Below are 21,543 nucleotides of genomic sequence, written 5' to 3' on the forward strand. Positions count from 1 at the left end.
CAAATCAAGTTTTTTGTGGGAGAATCGAGAACTGTTTAAAAATAAGGGGTTGCCCCCTTATTAAAACGGAGATGACGCAAAATGTTTTCACTCAAGATGAAACGTTAGCTCTATTCTCTCTCCCCAGATGCTGTCAGACCTGCTGAGATTTTCCAGCATTTCTGTTTTTGTTTCAGGTTCCAGCATACACAATAATTTGCTTTTATCCATCTCTTCTATGATGGGCAAGTTTTCTATTGTGTCTAGAGCTTCCTCAGTGAAACATCTTTCCAACTGTTTATTGCAATCAGTGATGACATTCCCTGCCTTTGTTTTCTACGGAGCCATTTTCTTTGCTGATGGACTGGTTGCCTTTTTTACATGCCTTTAGCATTGCTGTGTCAAAGTACATCTGGAAATTCTGGAAAAGTTGTAACAGTTGTCACTGGCACACCACCTAGCATTCTAGTAGACTTTACTTCAAGTGACTCATAATGCATTTAAAGTCTTCTCACACAGATCAGTCTTATAATTGTTGAGAATACAGAATTGTAGATGGTGTCATGAGAATGTTCCATTTTGCTCTTGCGCAGGATTGCCAGAGAGCATATAATCAATCAAATTGGAGAACCATTTGGGAGTTTGGTTCATGAGTGCCAGGGTATGGTTGTGGGCACACATCATGTTCAGGGGACCCAAGTCTCTGAACTTTAGCCTGGGGCTGTGAGGAACCAAGTTCCCAAGTGTCACCACAAGAAGACAGAGTTGCGGACTTGCCGATGGAGAAGCTGTGTGCTGATGGGGACGAGGGAAGAATTACACTCTGGGGCTCCCTTTCTCACATTGTTGATAGCCAGCACAATAGGATGAAAATGAGAAGCAAACAAACACACAAAAGCATAAAATATGCTAACTCTCTCCACCCATGAACTAGACACATCACATCGAGAAGTCTCACAACACCAGGTTAAAGTCCAATGGGTTTATTTGGAATCACGAGCTTTAGGAGCACTGCTCCTTCATCAGGTGACTCACCTAATGAAGGAGCAGCTCGTGATTTAAAATTAACCTGTTGGACTTTAACCTGGTGTTGTGAGACTTCTTACTGTACCCAGCCCAGTCCAATGCCGGCATCTCCACCTCACATCGGCCCATTCGGCACACATAATACCCAAGTTGCAATCTAAAAAGAGCACCATACAGTTTACCCAAGACAAAGTTGCATAGGTTCTCGGGACAAGCCACTGGGGGTCCCCTTCTGACCTTTTTCAATGAATAGCTGAACAAGAGGTGAAAAAACTATTGTAAGAGAGAAAGATACTTTAACTTAATGCATTCATTTTAGGTTTATTTGAGCTCTGCAGAGAAGTTACACTTTTCCCCCCAAATTTGCAAACTGGTGAAAAAAAGTTTACAAAATGTTATTCGCCTGATAGAATTGTGAACAACCCAAATATTCCAATTATGTTCCTGGCTTTACTTTGATGTTAAGAAAATCCTAGCAACATCAAAAGGATTACTTTTTCAATGTCATTTATGATTTCCATCATTAATTTGCTTTATATTCTGGACATGACATTTTAAGGTTAATTTTCCACTTTGAACTTCCAATTGAGGGCCTCAACCAAATACAGCTGTACCAATTTCTGATATATCCTACCAATCAGTAAGGTTCCCAACAGTAGTCAGATGAAATTACAATGAAAGAAACATTAATCGATAGTCTTGAATTGCGTCATAGTAAATTACAGTTACACCATCGCTGAGATATTAATCAGAAGGAGTTACACACAAGTTTCCTGGATTAATTTAAATATTCTTGGTGCAAATCTAGTGTAACTTAAGTATAGAAACTGTATAAGTTGCTGACCGAACCTCCTCAAGAAAACTCCATGCAACAACTGCTAAACTCTTCAAAAGTACTCCACTAATTTCTGGCCCCAGCAGAACATTATCTGGAAGCAAGGTGACCAGCTAATAAATGGCTGTGCTGGCTATTTGCACCAAATCTCCGAATGATATCACACCATCAGCATCAGTCCAGAATAACAGCAGCATGCCCATTTAGTTAGTGACTGTACCCATTGGGCATGCTAGGGCAGCAGGCAGAAGCAACACAATAATCTTCTCTGTTGAAGACCAACATATATGCCCAAACTGTACATACCCAATAGGTTACAAGACAGGAGCTTCACGCTCCTGGGTCTTTCACCATGTCAGACATCAGTCAGCCCACTTGCAGGGAGGTGGCCCTGACTCCTTTCTCCCCTCTTACCCAGGACTGATAAACAGTGTGAAAAGAAGTTAAAGAACATCATAAGGGCAGGGAAGTTAGTTCATACTCACCCCTTTCCTCCTTGCCCACCAGTGCTACAAAGAAAACTAAGTGCTTGTAAAATGTGTATTTGAACTATAGTTTAAACAGACTAATTTTATGTAACATTTGTTAGCTGCTTACCTTGCTTCCAGATAATGTTCTGCTGGGGCCAGAAATCAGTGGAGTACTTTTGAAGAGTTTAGCAGTTGTTGCATGGAGTTTTCTTGAGGGGGTTCGGTCAGCAACTTATACAGTTTCTATACTTAAGTTACACTAGATTTGCACCAAAAATATTTAAATTAACTAACCCAGGAAACTTGTGTGTAACTCGTTCTACTGATTAATATCTTGGGCGGCATGGTTAGCACTGCTGCATCACAGCGCCAGGAACCCAGGTTCGATTCCCGGCTTAGGTCAATGTCTGTGTGGAGTTTGTACGTTCTCCCTGTGTCTGCGTGGGTTCCTCCGGGTGCTCCGGTTTCCTCCCACATTCTGAAAGACGTGCTGGTTAGGTGCATTGACCTGAAGAGGCACCAGACTGTGGCGACTAGAGGAATTTCACAGTAACTTCATTGCAGTGTTAATGTAAGCCTTACTTGAGACTAATAAATAAACTTAAAAAAAAGCTTTAATATCTCAGTGATGGTGTAACAATGGCATAATTTACTTTGACACAATTCAAGGCTATTGATTAAAGTTTCTTTCATTGTAATTTCATCTGACTACTGTTGGGGAACCTTACTGATTGGTAGCATATATCAGAAATTGGTACAGCTGTACTTGGTTGAGCTTTATATGACATAATTAAAATTAAAACCACTGTACATAGAGAGCCCAAGCACTTACCAAAGAAACAGCTTAAATTAAATAGCATGCATTTTGGTAACATGTTTAATAGATCCTTCACTTCTAAAGCCACACTGACCACACCCTATGGGCTATAATTATAATTACTATAATGGCTTTCAATATCTACAAATAGGCTCTAATGCAAAATAATTTTAAAAACAAGCAATTCCTTCAGGGGTAACAAACTGTCTCTCAAAAAAAACACCCACAAGAAGAATTTTTTTGCTCCATTGATCACAACTTTGGGAATGATATTACATGTTAGGCGAGACTTTACGGCCTCGCTCGTCCCGAAACTGTAAAATCCCACCCGAGGTCAACGGACCTTTCCATTGTCTGTCCCTCGCCCGCTCCGATTCCCGTGACGGGCAGGGTGACAAAATTCCGGCAGTTATCTGTTCTCAACTGATCGATTTTGCTTCAGTGGAATTCTCAAGTTATTTTTCCTCTCCTGATCTTTCATACTAGACAGCCTTTCTAATTTAATTACCTGCTCCAAATCTCTGCCAATGCAGCCTCTTAACTGATCAGTGAAAAAGTCCAGAATCATTCTCCTGCTCTTCTCTTCGCCACTTGCAAAGATCAACTAACCTCCAGATTGTATGACTGAGAACAGGAAGATGTGCAAGGGCAGAAACTGAATAGTACCTATGATGATACTGTACAAGTTATGCATCGCTGAACCAACCAATTAAGGGATTCATTGGTAGTCTGCACTTCCATTTTTTCAATAATCAATTTTCTTAAATTCAATAGTAAACTTACATGCTTTTCCTTTTCTGTTGATACATTTTCTCCTGATTCAACTCTCAAGGTAGAGTCAGACTCATTTTCTGGGAAGAGGACAGGTTTTGAAGTGTTGTTTTCAACAGGTTGCGCAGTCTGCCTGTTGGCATCTGCAGATGAACTTTGAGCCAACTCCACTCCTGGCCCTAATACAAAGAAATCCAGTGCCATTATGATTACAGAGATAACATAAATAACAATACAGTATGTTAATAACAATTGTAAACACAGTTTCTGAACACATTGGCAACTTGTGATATCATATACATGTGAAGTATCAAGGAAAAGAATGACTTGTAAATATATAGTGTCTGTCATGAGCAAAGGACATCCCAAAGCGCTTTACAGGCAATGAATTTCTCTTGAAATGTGGTCATTGTTGTAATGCAGCAACCTATTTGCACACAGCAAGTTCCATCAAAAAGCACTGTGATAATAACTAGATGATTTATTCTTGGGATGTCATGATATATAAAAGGTTGGGAACCACTGACATACACAACACTGTGCACTTGCATACTTGCATAGCCCTTATGAGATAGTCAATTTGCAGTGAGAGTAGATGGTGCGCTTAGCCTAGAGTGCAGCAGATCATTCATCCTCTTGTGACACTGCTGTGCATTTCTGCACTGGACCTCACAGGTGCTAAGCTCCATTGCAACCTCCATCAAGCTACTGTGGTCAGTCGGGAGGACATCCTGCTATTATCCCAGGTAAAACAACACCTTTCTTAGACAGCTTGGAGGAGAGTCTGCAGGGAGGCTTCACTGAACCATGGGGTCACCTTGTTTTCTTCTCTATGACATCCTGGACAAGTAATCCAGAGCTCCTGGGCTGTAGTAAGTGAATGGTCGTCTGAATGCCCTTTAAATATCCCTCCTGTACCTTCAAGCCCATAATAGCCTGGAATGGTGACTTCCTATCCAGCCTTGCGTGAGAATCAGCAGTTCTGCACGGATGCATATTTAATCACCATGCAAAATCTCTCATGGCCTGCCATCTCATCCAAACAGTGGGAGTCACTCGCACTTCCACGTCAGCCAATGAACTTAGACTTCAGCTTGGAAAATTCCACCCTCGGAGTGGGACTTGAATCCACAACCTTCTGACTCAGAGGTGAAAGTGCTACTGACTTGCTAAGAAACACAATACTATTGTTTTTTTTTAAAACTGCACACACCTGAATCCAATCATCAACTACAAGGAGCGGATTCTATTAACTTTTAATTTTGAATAGATTTTCTATAGAGTGACAGAAAAAAAAGTAAATTCTAAAATTAGGCAGTTATCCAAGTCCATTGCTTCACATCCACTGGTCAAGCAATGCTTCAAAGAGAGTGATGAACATTATTTTTAAGAGTTATCTGAAAATCTCAGCCTTTAAAGGATACAGAATCCATAGAATCCCTACAGTGCAGAAGCAGGCCCATCAAGCCTGCACCGACTCTCCAAAAGAGCATTTTACCCAAGTCCACCCCTTCTGGTTCACTAATATCATCTGCCATTTGCCATCCTTACCTGGTCTGGCCTACATGTGACTTCAGACCCACAATAATTTTACCTCTGAAATGGCCTAGCAAGCCACTCAGTTATATCAAACAGCTAGACAATGTTTAAAGAATGAAACTGGACCATCCGGCAGCGACCTAGCACTGGAAACGACAAAGGGGCTTGTGCCAAAATTGGGAGAGCTGTCCCGCAGACTAGATCCTGACACAGTGAAACAGAATCATACCTTATAAACAATGTCCCAGACACCACTGTGACCATTCCTGGGTATGTACTGTACTACCAGCAGGACAGCAGAGGTGGCAGGGCAGCACCCTGGGAGTCCTCAACATTGACTGCGGACCCCATGAAGTCTCATGGCATCAGATCAAGCGTGGTCAAGGTAACCTTCTGCTGATCATCACATACCGCCCATCCTCAGCTGTTGAATAAGTACTCTTCCATGTTGACCATCACTTAGAGAAAGCACTGAGGGTGGCCAGGGTGCATAATGTTCTGTGGGTGGGGTACTTGAATATCCATCACCAAAACTGGCCAGGTAGCACCACTACTGATCAAGCTGGCTGAGTCCGAAAGGACAAAGCTGCTAGACTGGGTCTGAAGCAGGTGACGAGGAAACCAACAACAGGAAAAATATACTTGACTTCATCCTCACCAATCTGCCTGCCACAGATGCATCTGTCCATGACAGTATCGGTAGAGGAGTGACCATCACATCGTCCTTTTGGAGATGAAGTCCCATCTTTATATTGAGAATACCCTCAATCATGGTGAATGGCACTACCAATGTGCTTAATGAGATAGATTTCAAACAGATGCAGCAACTCTGGACTGGGCATCCATGAAGTGCCGTGGGCCATCAGCAGCAGCAGAATTGTACTCAACCACAATTTGTAACATCATGTCAAAGCATATCCCCCAATCTACCATTACCACCAAGCCAGGGAATCAGCCCAGGTTCAATGAAGAGTGCAGGAGAGAATGCCAGGAGGAGCACCCGGCAAACCTAAAAATGAGGTGTCAACCTGGTGAAGTTACAATTCAGGATTACCCATGTTCAAATAGCATAAAGAGCAATAGGCAGAGCTAAGCAACTGCACAACTGACTTTTCAGATCTAGAGTTTGCAGTTCTGCCACATCCAAACGTAAATTGTGGTGGAAAATTAAGCAACTCACTGAAGGCAGCTCCATAAATATCGCCATCCTCAATGATGGGGGAGCCCAGCACAACAGTACAAAATGTCAGGCTGAAACATTTGCAACAATCTTCAACCAGAGGTACTGAATGGATGATCCCTTTTTTAGCCTCTGCTGGCGGTCCCCAGCATCATTGATGTCAGTCTTCAGTCAATTTAATTCACTCCATGCAATGTCAAAGAAACAGCTGAAGGCATTGGATGCTGCAAAGGCTATGTGCCCTGACAATATTCCAGCAATAGTACTGGACTCTTGTGCATCAGAACTTGCTGCACCCCTAGCCAAGTACCGCTGTTTCAGTACCGCTGAATCGGGCATCGAGGCTAAATCGGGATTCCCACCAGGTGGCGAACCTGGGGCGGCACGGTGGCACAGTGGTTAGCACTGCTGCCTCACAGCGCCAGGGACCCGGGTTTGATTCCCAGCTTGGATCACTGTCTGTGCAGAGTTTGCACATTCTCCCTGTGGATTTCTTCTGGGTGCTGTGGTTTCCTCCCAGAGTCTGAAAGACATGCTGGTTAGGTGCATTGGCCATGCTAAATTTTTCCTCAGTGTACCCGAACAGGCACTGGAGTGTGGCGACTAGGGGATTTTCACAGTAACTTCATTGCAGCCTACTTGTGACACTAATAAATAAACTTTATATTGTCACCATTCATCCGGCCCATCCCACTGGGCCCAATCAGGTCCCTGCCGAAAGCAGGCGGGAAACCGATTATTATTCAAAAGTTGCAATTAGTGGGCCTGAAGCCCGATTCAAAGTGCGCCCCCCACCATTCACCCGCCTCCCCAGCGGGATATACACTGGGCAGGCATGGTGGTTTCAGGCATATCTCTCGTCAAAGTCTTCATTCGGATCTGTGTACTGTGACAAATTTGAAGTGGGCTGTTCACTTTAACCTCCATGCCCCCCCCACCCCCAGGACACCTGGCAGGCTTCCAAAACACAGCAACACTCTATTCTGCAGAAGGGAGCCCCTTTCTCTCTCTCAGAAGCTGCTGGTGTGAGATGACCCCTTTCAAATGCTCTAACATGAGAAGTCACTTTCACTGGGATTCCCTTCTCCACAGCTGCTCACTCAGCCCATTCTTTTAACACTGCATTCATTCCTAGTCCCAGCTTTCTTCGAAAGCAAAAAGCACAAAACCTTGGAAATCTTTTGAAGCCCTTAAAAATCCTTTGGATTTTTTGGAAATCCAAAGGTTCTGGTTCACAGCTGTAGGCAACTTCAAAGCAACTAAGTGCTTTCAGTTCCTCTTCTGTATAAACATTGCAGTTAGCAACAAGTAAAGGTTGACCAGGTTGGGTTTGTATCCACTAGAGTTTAGAAGAGTAAGAGGCATTTTGATCAAAACCTTTAGGATCTTGAGATGTATTGACAGGGTAGATGTAGAGAGGGTGATTCATCTTGTTGGAACTAGGAGGTTATTGTTTAATAATAAGGGGGTCACTCATTTAACACAGAGGTGAAGATTTTTTTTCTCTGAGGGCCTTGAGTCTCTGGATCTCTCTTCCACAAAGGGCACTGGAGCAGTCTTTGAATATTTTTCAGGCAGAGCGAGAGAGATTCTTGATTAACAAGAGGGTGAAAGGCTATTAGGAGGCAGGAATGTGGGGTCGAGGTTACAATCAGATCAGCCATGATCTTATTGAATGGCAGAGTAGGCACGTGGGGCCTCCTGGAGTACGTGGGGTATTCCTGCTCCTAATTCACTACACTAAGTTTGTAAGTATGTCCAGGACACAAAAAAACAGGACAAATCCAACCTGACCAATTACTACTCCATCTGTCTACTGTCATTCATCAGTGAAGTGATGGAAGTGATTATCAAGCTTTAACAAGCTGCCCTTGCTTAGCAATAAGCTGCTCACTGACACTCCATTTGGGATCTGGCAAGATCATTCAGCTCCTGACCTCATTACAGCCTTGCTTGGACATGGTCAAAAGAGCTGAACTCCAGAGGTGGGATGACAATATCTGTCCTTGACATCGAGGCAACATTTGACTGAGTATGGCATCAAAGAGCCATAATAAAACAGGAGTAAATGGAAATTGGGGTAAAATTCTTCACTCGTTGGAGTCATACCTAGTACAAAGAAATGTGGTTGTTGGAGGTCAATCATCTCAGTTCAGTACATCACTGCAGGAGTTCCTCAGGGGGGTGTCCTATACCCAACCACCTTCAGCTGCTTCATCAATGACCTTCCTTCCATTATAAGGTCAGAAGTGGGGATAATGTTCAACACAATTCATGACTCCTCAGATACCGAAGCATTCCATGTCCAAACGCAGCAAGTCCTAGACAATAACCAGGCTTGGGCTGACAGGTGGCAAGTAAAATTCAGGCCACACAATTAAGTGCCAGGCAATAACCATTTCCTACAAGACAGAATCTAATCATTGCCCCTTGACATTCAATGGCATTAGCATCACTGAATCCCTCACTATCAACATCCTGGGGTTACCATTGACTGGAAACTGAACTGGACCAGCTATATAAATACTGTGGCTACAAGAGCAGGTCAGGCACTAGGAATCTTGCATCAAGTAAGTCACTTCCTGTCTCCCCAAAGCCTGCCCACCTTCCACAAGGCACAAGTCAGGACTGTAATAGAATACAATCCACTTGCCTCAATGAGTACAGCTCCAACAACACTCAAGAACCTTGGCATCATTCAAGACAAAGCAGCCTGCTTGATTGGCACAGCATCCACTTACATTCACTCCTTCCACTATCAATGCACAGTGGCAGCAGTCTGTGCCCTCTATTAGATGCAATGCAGGAACTCATCAAGGCTTGTCAAACAACATCATCCGAACCCACGACTACTACCATATAGAAGGGCAAAGGCAGCAGATATATGGGAACATCACCACCGAGAAGTTCCCCTCCAAGCAACACATCATTCGAATTTGGAAATATCACCATTCATTCAATGTCCCTAGGTCAATACCCTGGAGGTCCCTCCCCCTAACAGCACTGTGGATGTACCTATACCTATGGACTGCCGCGGTTCAAAAAGGCAGCTCACCACCACCTTAGAGTCATAGAGTTGCAGAGTCATACAGTACAGAAGGGGCCCTTTGGCCCATTGAGAATGCACTGACGAAACTACACTAAATCTACACTAATTACATTTTCTAGCACTTGGCCAATAGCCTTGAATGTTATGACATTTCAAGTGCTCATCCACATACCTTATAAAGGTTGTGAGGTACCAGGCAGTGCATTCCAGACTCCCACCACCTTCTGGGTGAAAAAGTTTTTCCTCAAATCCTCTTGCCTCTCACCTTAAAATTATGCCCCTTTGTTATTGGCCCTTCACCTATCCATGTCCGAAATCTTATACACCTCAATCAGGTGCCACATCAGCCTTCTCTACTCTAAAGAAAACAACCTGAGCCTATCCAGCCTCTATTCATAGCTCAAATGCTCCATCCTAGGCAACATCCTGGTGAATCTCCTCTGCACCCTCTCTAATGCAATCACATCCTTCCTCCAGTGAGGTGACCAGAAATGCACAGTACTCCAGCTGTGGCTTAACCAATGTTTTGTACAGCTCCAATATAACCTCCCTGCTCTTATAATCTATGTAAGAGTTTTAACAACACCAGGTTAAAGTCCAACAGGTTTATTTGGTAGCAAATGCCATTAGCTTTCGGAGCGCTGCTCCTTCGTCAGATGGAATGGATATCTGCTCTCAAACAGGGCATACAGAGACACAAAATCAAGTTACAGAATACTGATTAGAATGCGACTCTTTACAGCTGATCAGGTCTTAAAGATACAGACAATGTGAGGGGAAGGAGCATTAGGCATGACACCACACAACCCTGCCACAGCAACCTCTGCAAGACGTGCCGGATCATCGACACGGATGCCATCATCTCACGTGAGAACACCATCTACCAGGTACACGGTACCTACTCTTGCAACTCAGCCAACGTTGTCTACCTGATATGCTGCAGGAAAGGATGTCCCGAGGCATGGTACATTGGGGTAACCATGCAGACGCTACGACAACGGATGAATGAACACCGCTCGACAATCACCAGGCAAGACTGTTCTCTTCCTATGGGGGAGCACTTCAGCAGTCACGGGCATTCAGCCTCTGATCTTCGGGTAAGCGTTCTGCAAGGCGGCCTTCACGACACACGACAGCGCAGAGTCGCTGAGCAGAAACTGATAGCCAAGTTCCGCACACATGAGGACGGCCTAAACCGGGATGTTGGGTTCATGTCACACTATCGGTAACCCCCACAGCTTGCCTCCTGGACTTGCAGAATCTCACTGGCTGTCCTGTCTGGAGACAATATACATTTCTTTAACCTGTGCCTAATGCTCCCTCCACTCTCATTGTCTGTATCTTTAAGACCTGATCAGCTGTAAAGATTCGCATTCTAATCACTATTCTGTAACTTGATTTTGTGTCTCTGTATGCCCTGTTTGAGAGCAGAAATCCACTCCATCTGACGAAGGAGCAGTGTTCCGAAAGCTAATGGCATTTGCTACCAAATAAACCTGTTGGACTTTAACCTGGTGTTGTTAAAACTCTTACTGTGTTTACCCCAGTCCAACGCCGGCATCTCCACATCATGGCTTATAATCTATGCCACAACTGATAAAAGCAAGTGTCCCATATACCTTAACTACCCTATTAAACTGTCCTGCCGCCTTCAGGGATCTGTGGATAAACATCCCCAGATCCCTCTGTTCCACTGAGATTCCAAGTGTCCTGTCATTCACTGAGCACTCCCTTGTCTTGTTACTACTTCCAAACTGCATCACCTTGCATTTTTCAGAGTTAAATTCCATCTGCCACTGATCTGCCCATCTGACCAACCTGTCTATATCTTCCTGCAACCCTAAGATCTTCTTCCTCACTATTAACTACCCTGCCAATCTTCGTGTCATCTATAACTGTACTTATCATTCCCCCCCTCCCCCCACATTCAGAAGGGCAATTAGGAATGGGCAATAAATGCTGGCACAGCCATCAAGGCAAATATACCAAGAAAGAAAAAAAAAGCTTAAGTGTCCAGTTTTGATTCAGAATATTGAAGTGACACCATAGGGAACTCAAATTCTTGCCATATTTTATGTTTACATATTTTATGTTTATAATGTAAAGCAATCCTCTCTCTCTCTCCCTTCCACCTCAAAAATAGCCTACCTCGCATGTGACATTACAAGTTCAAATCTCTTCTCTTCCATGGAGACCCAATACTCTCGGTCTTCGTACTTAATACAGAGCATGCCAGCTGAGGTTAACTAAAGATTGCATCAGCAAGCAGCTCCAAAGGGAACAATATAGAACAGCATTTCTTCCTTTCCAAACCTATAAACTTCAATCCTGATTGGATATGTGGCACCAGTCATCTGTTACTGAAGTTTCCAGGTCCAGAGGCCAAGTTGAATGATTCCTTGGCAAATAAAATGACATCTTCATGGAGGGGAATTTGCTTCCATACAAATTGTTATATGATTATTATGCCTCCATAGTTGCAGCAATTGAGGTACTTTAAACACTGTCATCTAACTTAAAATGGCCAGACTATCTTAATGAGTAAACAAAATTTTAACCACATGTTTAATCACTAAACAGCATTCAGCATTTCAAAGAAAGATGGAGCACCTTATATGCAGAAAGAATAATGAACATAGATGCATTAAATCCATTTGTTGGAGCTTGTGCTCTCGCTGAGGTGTCTGATCCACACTCACAGCAACAGTGGGAGTCTTCAGTGCACAGCAAAATAAATATTGTATTCCAGGCTGTTGTTTCAGTTCCAGCTATTAAACTCAAGCCAATACAACTTCACTCCATGGCCAAGAGCTCCCTTAGGGTAATCCTCTGTTGAAACGGTGAAACTGGATTAGAGGGTCAGTGTTTTATACCATAATTTTCATGCTGAATTGACTCTACTGTATAATCAAATCTGGAACAAAAGTTGGAGCCGAAAAGGACGAATGTACATGGCACCTCACTATGCCGTCAAGGTGTACCAAAATACACATCACAGTTCCTCAAACTGCAATGATCTGGTAATATTTCGTATTTATTAAATAAGGAATCTTGACAAGGACCCAGAAGAACTTTCTGCTTTTTTTAAATAGCAGGATCAAATTATTTATTTCCTTTCACTGAACCGGTGAATGGATCATGGTTTAAGTTCTCAAATGAAAGATGGAACTTCACTGAAGTTAAATATTCAGTTTCGGAGTTGGTCTTGAACCCAATACTTACTGACTCAGTAAGCACGTGTACCACCAACTGTGCAAAGTTGACATTTGTGCATCACTTGCCTGGACTAATCCAGGGGCAATAAAAGAATACTTTACACAAAGCTTTTTCAACTCCTTTAAGTGCTGTTGAGCCTTGTGATGCTGCCATAAAATGACACTATCAAAGACTTTATCCTAGCCACACCTGTGATGTAATAGAGGATAGACTCGAACATGAATTAGCTATGAGAGAGTAAAGGATTCCCTATCACCTACCAAATAGGTCTAAAATATCCTGTCACTGACCAGAGATAGATGTTATAGAATATCAAAACCATAGACTGCAATGCGAGAGCCAAAATCTGAATTCACACTCTGCTGCCAACTTTCTCAACTATCTTCATAATCCTGTCTCCCCCAGTAATACTCAGGTGTTTCCGTCAATTCAAGGAGCTGGCAGTTTAGAATCATTATGGTACAGAGGGAGCCCATTCAGCTGATTGAATCCATGCCAAATGAAGAGTCAGTTTCAATATTTTACAGTTGACAATGACACTTGTACACTTACCCAAACTACTATTTAAACTTAATTTAAAAAAGGCAAAATACCACAGACACTGGAAATCTAAAACATAATGTGGAGATGCCGGCGTTGGACTGGGGTAAACACAGTAAGAAGTTTAACAACACCAGGTTAAAGTCCAACAGGTTTATTTGGTAGCAAAAGCCACACAAGCTTTCGAGGCTCTAAGCCCCTTCTTCAGGTGAGTGGGAATTCTGTTCACAAACAGAACTTATAAAGACACAGACTCAATTTACATGAATAATGGTTGGAATGCACACACAAGGACGGCCTCAACCGGGATATTGGGTTCATGTCACACTATTTGTAACTCCCACAGTTGCGTGGACCTGCAGAGTTTCACTGGCTGTCTTGTCTGGAGACAATACACATCTTTTTAGCCTGTCTTGATGCTCTCTCCACTCCCATTGTTTTGTTTCTTAAAGACTGGATTAGTTGTAAGTATTCGCATTCCAACCATTATTCATGTAAATTGAGTCTGTGTCTTTATAAGTTCTGTTTGTGAACAGAATTCCCACTCACCTGAAGAAGGGGCTTAGAGCCTCGAAAGCTTGTGTGGCTTTTGCTACCAAATAAACCTGTTGGACTTTAACCTGGTGTTGTTAAACTTCTTACTGAATCTAAAACATAAACAGACAATGCTGGAAATACAGAGCAGATCTAGCAGCATCCATTGAGAGAGAAATAGATACTGAATGACCTTCTGAGCATTTCCAGAATGTGTTATTTACAATTGTTATTTACCAGTTTACAAAATACATCCATTTTAAAAATGAAAACTGTCCAACTGATAGCTTATATATTTTTAATGCCTGCTGAAAAAAAATCAAGTATTTTCTAATCATCACCCTTCAACTGAAGATTGTCTCAAAATAATGAAATGCAATAGATCTCCATTCAAATCATATTTATGTGCATTTTTATTAAAATGCAGCTTCTTTGAAGAATACAGGAATGGTAACATAAATCCAGAATAACTAATCTCAGCAATGGTATTCAAAGGGCTACCATATTGCTGCAAAAATTAATGTGATTCATTCATGGCCTTTCTGAAAGAAAATCTGGCGTCCTTCCTCGGTCCGGCTGATACGTGACTCCAGCAATGTGACTGACATTTAGCAACCCTCTGAAATGGCCTAGCAAGTCATTCAGTTGTATCAAACTGTTACAGAAAAGCTGAAAAAGGATAAAACCAGACAGACAACAAAAAAAAATCAACCTAGGCATCAGAAACGACAAAGGACACCATGCCCAGCTGATTGCAGCATCCTCCTCAGTCTGGGGATTTATGCCAGGAGAGTTTCACTATCGCAACTCACTGACCTTAACAGACTTTTCTTTTTTTTAACAAGTAGCTTCAGAAGACAATAGACACTATTTTCCCCAACATCACAGTGCTCTCTTCTTTATAACTGAGCACTTAACCCCAAGACACAATAAATACAGACAATGAACTACAACCTTTGGCTTTAGTCAATAAGCCACTTGACACTCGAGTAACAGAATTGTTCTCAAGAGAGTACAGAATTGTAGAGTAAGTCACCACTACAGTAACTATGTGTTCAATGTACAAGTTAAATAGTCTGCTTTTATCTTCATAATCTATGCCTTTCATCAAGTTGAAAATCGGAACCATATCCTTTCAATCTCTTTTCTAATAAAAACAGGTGCAGTTCGGAGAGCAAACCTTCATAATTTGGAGCTTCAAATCCTGTAATTATCTTGGTTGTGGCTCTTTGAACTATCTTCAATGCATCAATAGCATTCCATAGCGTTTAGTATAATCCTCAGGGCAACTGTTTGAATATTCCCATCACAACTGGAGCCAACGTTTGTATAATGTATTATGGACCTAGTCTCCATATTAAAGAAAAGATAGGGAGGCACTGGAGAAGGTCCAATAAAGTTTTGCAAGAATTATAGCAGAACTGAGAGATTATAACTGTGAGGAAAAATTGTATCTATGAGGGATTATATCTATGAGGAGAAAAAAGACTGATGATGACCTTTACGATTATGAAAGGAATTGACAGGGTAACATACAGAGGACGTTTCAAATTTCAGCTAGTCTAAAACTAGGGATCATAAATACATGAGTCCCTAATAAAACCAACGGGAAATTCAGGAGAAACCTCCTTATCCAGAGATTGATTAGAATGGAGAATTCACTATCTCAAATATTTGAAGCAAACAGCAAAGATCCATTAAAGAGGAACCCATATAAATACAAAGGAAAAATGATTGGATTATGCTAATAGGGTTAGATTAAATGGAATGAAAGCAGACATGGGTGGTGCGGGTTTCCCAGCTGCAAAGGGTGCATTCAATGGGAAGATCCGTTGACAATAGCGGGTCCAAGAGATCCCACCACCGGTCAATGGCGAGCCTCCACAGCCGCAAAACACACAGTGGATTGTGCAGAAAATCCCACCGAATGGGTGGGATTTTATGGCCTCGCTTGGCCCAAGACTGGAAAATCCCACCCGAGGTCAATGGACCTTCCCATTATCTGCCCCTCATCTGCTCTGATTCCCGTGGCGGGCAGGGTGGTAGAATTCCAGTGAATTCTACAATTTTCCAGCTGAGAGGAAAAACCCTGAAAATTATTCACACAGGCCTTCGAATCAAAGAAGTTGTTTTGAAGGTAAAAGATTGTTAATGATCTAAATGATCCCATGTATGCCACCTTGCCATGAAGGCTGGCTGTGGGGTTTAGTAGGCTTTAGTAATCCTTGTCCTCATCTGTTAATGTGGTGGCCTGGATGGGGTACCTGGACGAGCACTCAGATCCTGCGCGGATCAGCTGGCAGGGATATTCGCAGGCATCTTCAACCTTTCTTTTAACAATCAGAGGTCCCTATCCGCTTCAAGAAGACGACCATCATCCCAGTACCAAAGAAAAGCCAAGCAGCGTGCCTTAATGACTGTCATCCGGTGGCTCTGACACCCATCATTATGAAGTGCTTCGAAGGGTTAAGTCATGGCACGAATCAAGTCCAGCCTCCCGGAAAGCCAGGATCCACTACAATTCGCCTACCACCGCAACCGGTCCACAGCAGATGTCATGTCCCTGGCCCTGCACGCAACCCTGGAACACCTAGATAACAAAGACACCTATGTCAGACTTCTATTTATTGACTACAGCTCAGCCTTCAACACCATAATTCCTACGAAACTCCATGGCCTGGGCCTCGGCTTCTCCCTCTGCGACTGGATCCTGAACTTCCTAACCCACAGACCACAATCAGTAAGGATAGGCAACAACACCTCCTCCATGATCAACCTCAACACCGGTGCACCACAAGGCTGTGTTCTCAGCCCCCTACTATACTCCTTATACACCTATGATGGTGTGGCCAAATTCCCCTCCAACTCACTTTTCAAGTTTGCAGACGACACCACTGTAATGGGTCGGATCTCAAACAATGATAAGACAGAGTATAGGAATGAGACAGAGAATCTGGTGAACAGGTGCGATGACAATAATCTCTCCCTCAATGTCAACAAAACGAAGGAGTTTGTCATCGACTTCCGAAAGAGTAGTGGAGAACATGCCCTTGTCTACATCAACAGGGACAAAGTAGAAATGGTCAAAAGCTTCAAGTTTTTAGGTGTTCAGATCACCAACAACCTGTCCTGGTCCCCCCCATGCCGACATTACAGTTAAGAAAGCCCACCAACGCCTTTTCTCAGAAGACTAAGGAAATTTGGCACGTTAGCTACAACTCTCACCAACTTTTACAGCTGCAGCATAGAAAGCATTCTTTCTGGTTCTATCACAGCTTGGTTTGGCTCCTGCTCTGCCCAAGACTGCAAGAAACTACAAAGGGTCGTGAATGTAGCTCAATCCATCACACAAACCAGCCTCCCATCCATTGACTCTGTCTGCACTTCCCGCTGTCTTGGCAAAGCAACCAACATAATTAAGGACCCCATGCACCCCAGACATTCTCTCTTCCACCTTCTTCCGTCGGGAAAAAGATACAAAAGTCTGAAGTCACATACCAAGTGACTCAACCTCCCCTGTTGCCATCAGACTTTTGAATGGACCTACCTAGCTTTAAGTTGATCTTTCTCTACACCCTAGCTATGACTGTAAACACTAGATTCTGCACTCTCTCGTTTCCTTCTCTATGAATAGTATGCTTTGCCTATATAGCGTGCAAGAAACAATACTTTTCACTGCATACTAATACATGTGACAATAATAATTCAAATCAAATCAAATAAATGTCACCAAGCCTTACATACACACAAGCCTTAAGTTATTGCACACAAAAATTGAAGTAAGTTTTAGGAAGGGAATTCTAAAGTGTAGCCATAACTGAAGTGTCCACCATCAATGGATAGGTGAAGGGAGGGTAATTATACAGAAAGTCAGAGTCTCAGAATCAAAGCATTAGGAAGGGGATATAGGATGGTAGAAAATTGCACAGACAAGGTGTATAGACACTATTTTCTTTTTTGGAGTGCACAGCCAATTTTGTTAATGTGCATGGTCCCATTAAATTGTTGGATAAGTAAGCTGACAGTACAAAGATAGCAAAGGGACTAGAGGAGAGACAGGGTCCAGGTATCAAAAAGCAATGATATGAAAGCTGGCCTCATGTCTGTAGAGGCAAGGCAATGGCCTAGACTATGAATCCAGAAACTCAGCTAATGTTCTGGGGACCCAGGTTTGAATCCTTTTTTAAAAGTTTATTTATTAGTCACAAGTAGGCTTACATTAACACTGCAATGAAGTTACTGTGAAAATCCCCTAATCGCCACACTCCGGCGCCTGTTTGGGTACATTGAGGGAGAATTTAGCATCGCCAATGCACCTAACCGGAGCACCCGGAGGAAACCCTCGCAGACATGGGGAGAATGTGCAAACTCCACACAGACAGTGACCTAAGTCGGGAATTGAACCCAGGTCCCTTGGGCTGAGAGGCAGCAGTGCTAACCACTGTGCAGCCCTGCCAAACCCTGTCATTATTCTGTATTCATGTAATCAGTATTCTGTAACTTGATTTTGTGTCTCTGTGTCCTGTTTGAGAGCAGATTTCCACGCCATCTGATGAAGGAGCAGCGCTCCGAAAGCTAATGGTATTTGCTACCAAATAAACCTGTTGGACTTTAACCTGGTGTTGTTAAAACTTACTGTGTGAACCTTGTCATGGCAGATGGTGGAATTTGAATTCAATTAAAAGAAATCTGAATTAAGAATCTATTAATGACCACAAAACCATTGTCGACAAAAAAAATCATATTCACTATGCCTTTTAGGGAAGGAAATTTACCATCCTTACCTGGTCTGGCCTATATCTGACTCCAGAGCCACAGCAATGTGGTTGACTTTCAACTGCCCTCTGAAATGGCCTAGCAAGCCACTCAATTCAAGGGTGACTAAGGATGGGCATAAATGCTGACTAGCTAGCGATGCCCATATCCAATGAATGATTTTTTTTTTAAATGCTTGGGGAGGGAAGAAAAAACACAGCTGAGGAGCACTCAGCTGAAAACAATGCAGATATCAAACTTAGTTAGGTGTTTAAGTTCTGAGGTGCAGTTTGAACCACAACCTTCTAATTCAAAGGTAAAGGGAGTTGAGCCATGTTACCAATCAAAATGAAAGAAGAAAAATAAAATGAATCACTCTGTGTAGTGTTAACATATTTTAAAGTTTATTTATTAGTCACAAGTAGGTTTACATTAACACTGCAATGAAGTTACTGTGAAAATCCCCTCGAAAATACTCTGATATACCTTAGTGGCCAATCATACTGCAGCACTGGAACACATGTGCTACTTGGCCACTTAGCATAAATAATGGAATACAACATAGATTATAACTTAAAATGTGAAGAGAAATTATATAAAAAATAATTTTGGTTGGTAACTTATGGATGTGAAATGGAACCAGATGTTCAAGTAGCAGCGAACGGCATCATGGAGCAATTAAAGTAGGTCCTATGCTATACCCTGAATCTTGATGTGTAACATATAAAGACCAAAACTGAGTATACAACCTGCTTCCCTCTGCTCTCTGTTATAGTTCACTGATATTTCAAAATACAGCTCTGCACACCTTTTTGTTGCTGTGCTCAAGACCAGGATTCCCGGTTTCTCACTCTCAACATGCACAGCATACACAAACAATGACCTCCTCTGAATGAACATGCAGATGTTGTCATATATAAAAGCACAGAACATCACTTATTAGCAAGTCTGGAATCCATTTAAAATATGGATAGTACAGAATTCAGAATAGATCAGAAACAGTTATGTTTTTGCAGGGTTACTACTGAACCCTTTTTCAATCCAGCCTGCCCAAAATGTAACTGAAGTCCCTTTTATCTTTAAATAGCATATGTTACTTAAAATTCCAGAATTTTTTAATAAAAAACATCGACACCAAAATTATAGGAATACATATTTAATTATGCCTCCTTACACATCTTAAAGCCAAGCCTAGCCACTTACCTACACAGGTGCTAACTCCAGGGATCATGTCTTGAATACCCCCATTCAATATTCATGTTCATTTTCCCCATGAGTGATTCAAATCAACTGCCAAAGATCTGCATGTCCTATAAATCTGAAAAGACCACATGCAACCCTGGGGCTTTTTTCACTTGAATTCAATTTTGCTGATACTTGATCAAAATATCCTGCTCAGTGTTTGTACAAGGTTTACTCTTGGCATATATCATTACTTAAAAGGAAGTCTAATGCCAAGATTGCATGATACCTGTACTTTTAAATTATCCTAAGTCAGCAGAAAAATACTTGCATTGAAAATAAGCATTCCCTCAGTAATATCTGAAATTATTCCAATACCAACTCTTTCAACCCACAGTATCAACATCACTCATTGCAATATTCTTCATTTGTTTCATTCTGAACTATCATATAGCCACACAATGGTCTTGCAGCAGAGATGGACAGATTTTTCTTTCATGTGAAACATTAATGTAATGCCAACATTAATTAAGTATATCCAAATTGTAACTAACTCCTCACTACAAGTTAGACAATTGAAAACCTTGTCTAAGCATTTTTACTGAACATTACATGATTCATCTAAGTTGCCATTTCCAATTAGTAAACGGACCAAACAAAAAATCACTAATACATTAATTAATCTAATGATTTACCTCAGAGAATGTTGAAATATTTATAATAATATTGTTTGCAATTTCTGGTCATTTCAAACTCATCTAAATAAAATAAATGGTTTTAACCGAGGGGAAATTCAGACTGGTTACAGCAACAGTGTCCAGGTTAATGTAAACATATTTGCAGTTTGTGACCCCAGCATGCAAAACAAATTGCAGGCATCTGGATAGTGGTGAAGAATGTGAGTGAAGGTACATTAAAAAATTGAGAAGAGAAATCTTCAGTGCAGTGCAGTTGGCTACAGAGACAGGAACTAATGGGAGCCACGACCCACTTATTAGGACATATACAGTGGTACACATTTGGTCCACAAATTTCCAAATTTTGAGATAAAAGGAAAATAAACAAATGCCACAGGCATAAAATAAAACCACAAATTGCTGGAAATACAACCATCATTTAAATCAGACCCAACTGAAGATTATGTCTGATATTAATGTTGATGCCCCCAAGTTCAGCCAATGGTTTCAAATGTTGGATGATCAAAGCAGATATTTGGTGACATCCACCCCCACTCCACGCTCCCCCCCCACCTCCCCCCCAACCTCCCCCCCCCCCAACCTCCCCCACCCCACACCCCCAATTTGACGATGACTATTTTCTGAAGAGAATTATGACACTATATGTAAAGAGTCAAATTAATGAATGGCAATTTTCGTACTGCAGTCCAAATATGTTGATGTATTGGCAATACTAAACATTGTACATCATGTGCACAATGTTTTTGAGGGGGGACATTGAAGGCAGGAAGAAATTTTAATCAGTCTGTAATAAGTGAACATGGTTAAAAACTAGTTCAAACATTAGTGTGCTGAACCATAAATATAAAAGATCACAAGACATATCCCATGAGCAAAATTAATTATAACACATTTATCAAACAAACACGAGCTCTCCAGACACATGGTACAATTCAGGATGGACAAGTGCCAG

At 42.0% G+C, this 21,543-nt stretch overlaps 1 protein-coding gene across 4 annotated transcripts in view; it reads right to left on the bottom strand.

Moving 5' to 3' along the window:
* LOC144498589 (coiled-coil domain-containing protein 91-like) overlaps positions 1–21,543 on the bottom strand; it is a 167,560-nt gene that overhangs the window by 100,293 nt on the left and 45,724 nt on the right. For all 4 annotated transcript variants that reach the window (XM_078219929.1, XM_078219926.1, XM_078219928.1 and 1 more), the window contains one exon: positions 3,911–4,077. In XM_078219929.1, the coding sequence (XP_078076055.1) occupies positions 3,911–4,077 (167 nt within the window). The remainder of the gene's footprint in view (positions 1–3,910; positions 4,078–21,543) is intronic.

This window comes from Mustelus asterias, chromosome 9 (genome assembly GCF_964213995.1).
Source record: "Mustelus asterias chromosome 9, sMusAst1.hap1.1, whole genome shotgun sequence".
Taxonomy (NCBI): Eukaryota; Metazoa; Chordata; class Chondrichthyes; order Carcharhiniformes; family Triakidae; genus Mustelus; species Mustelus asterias.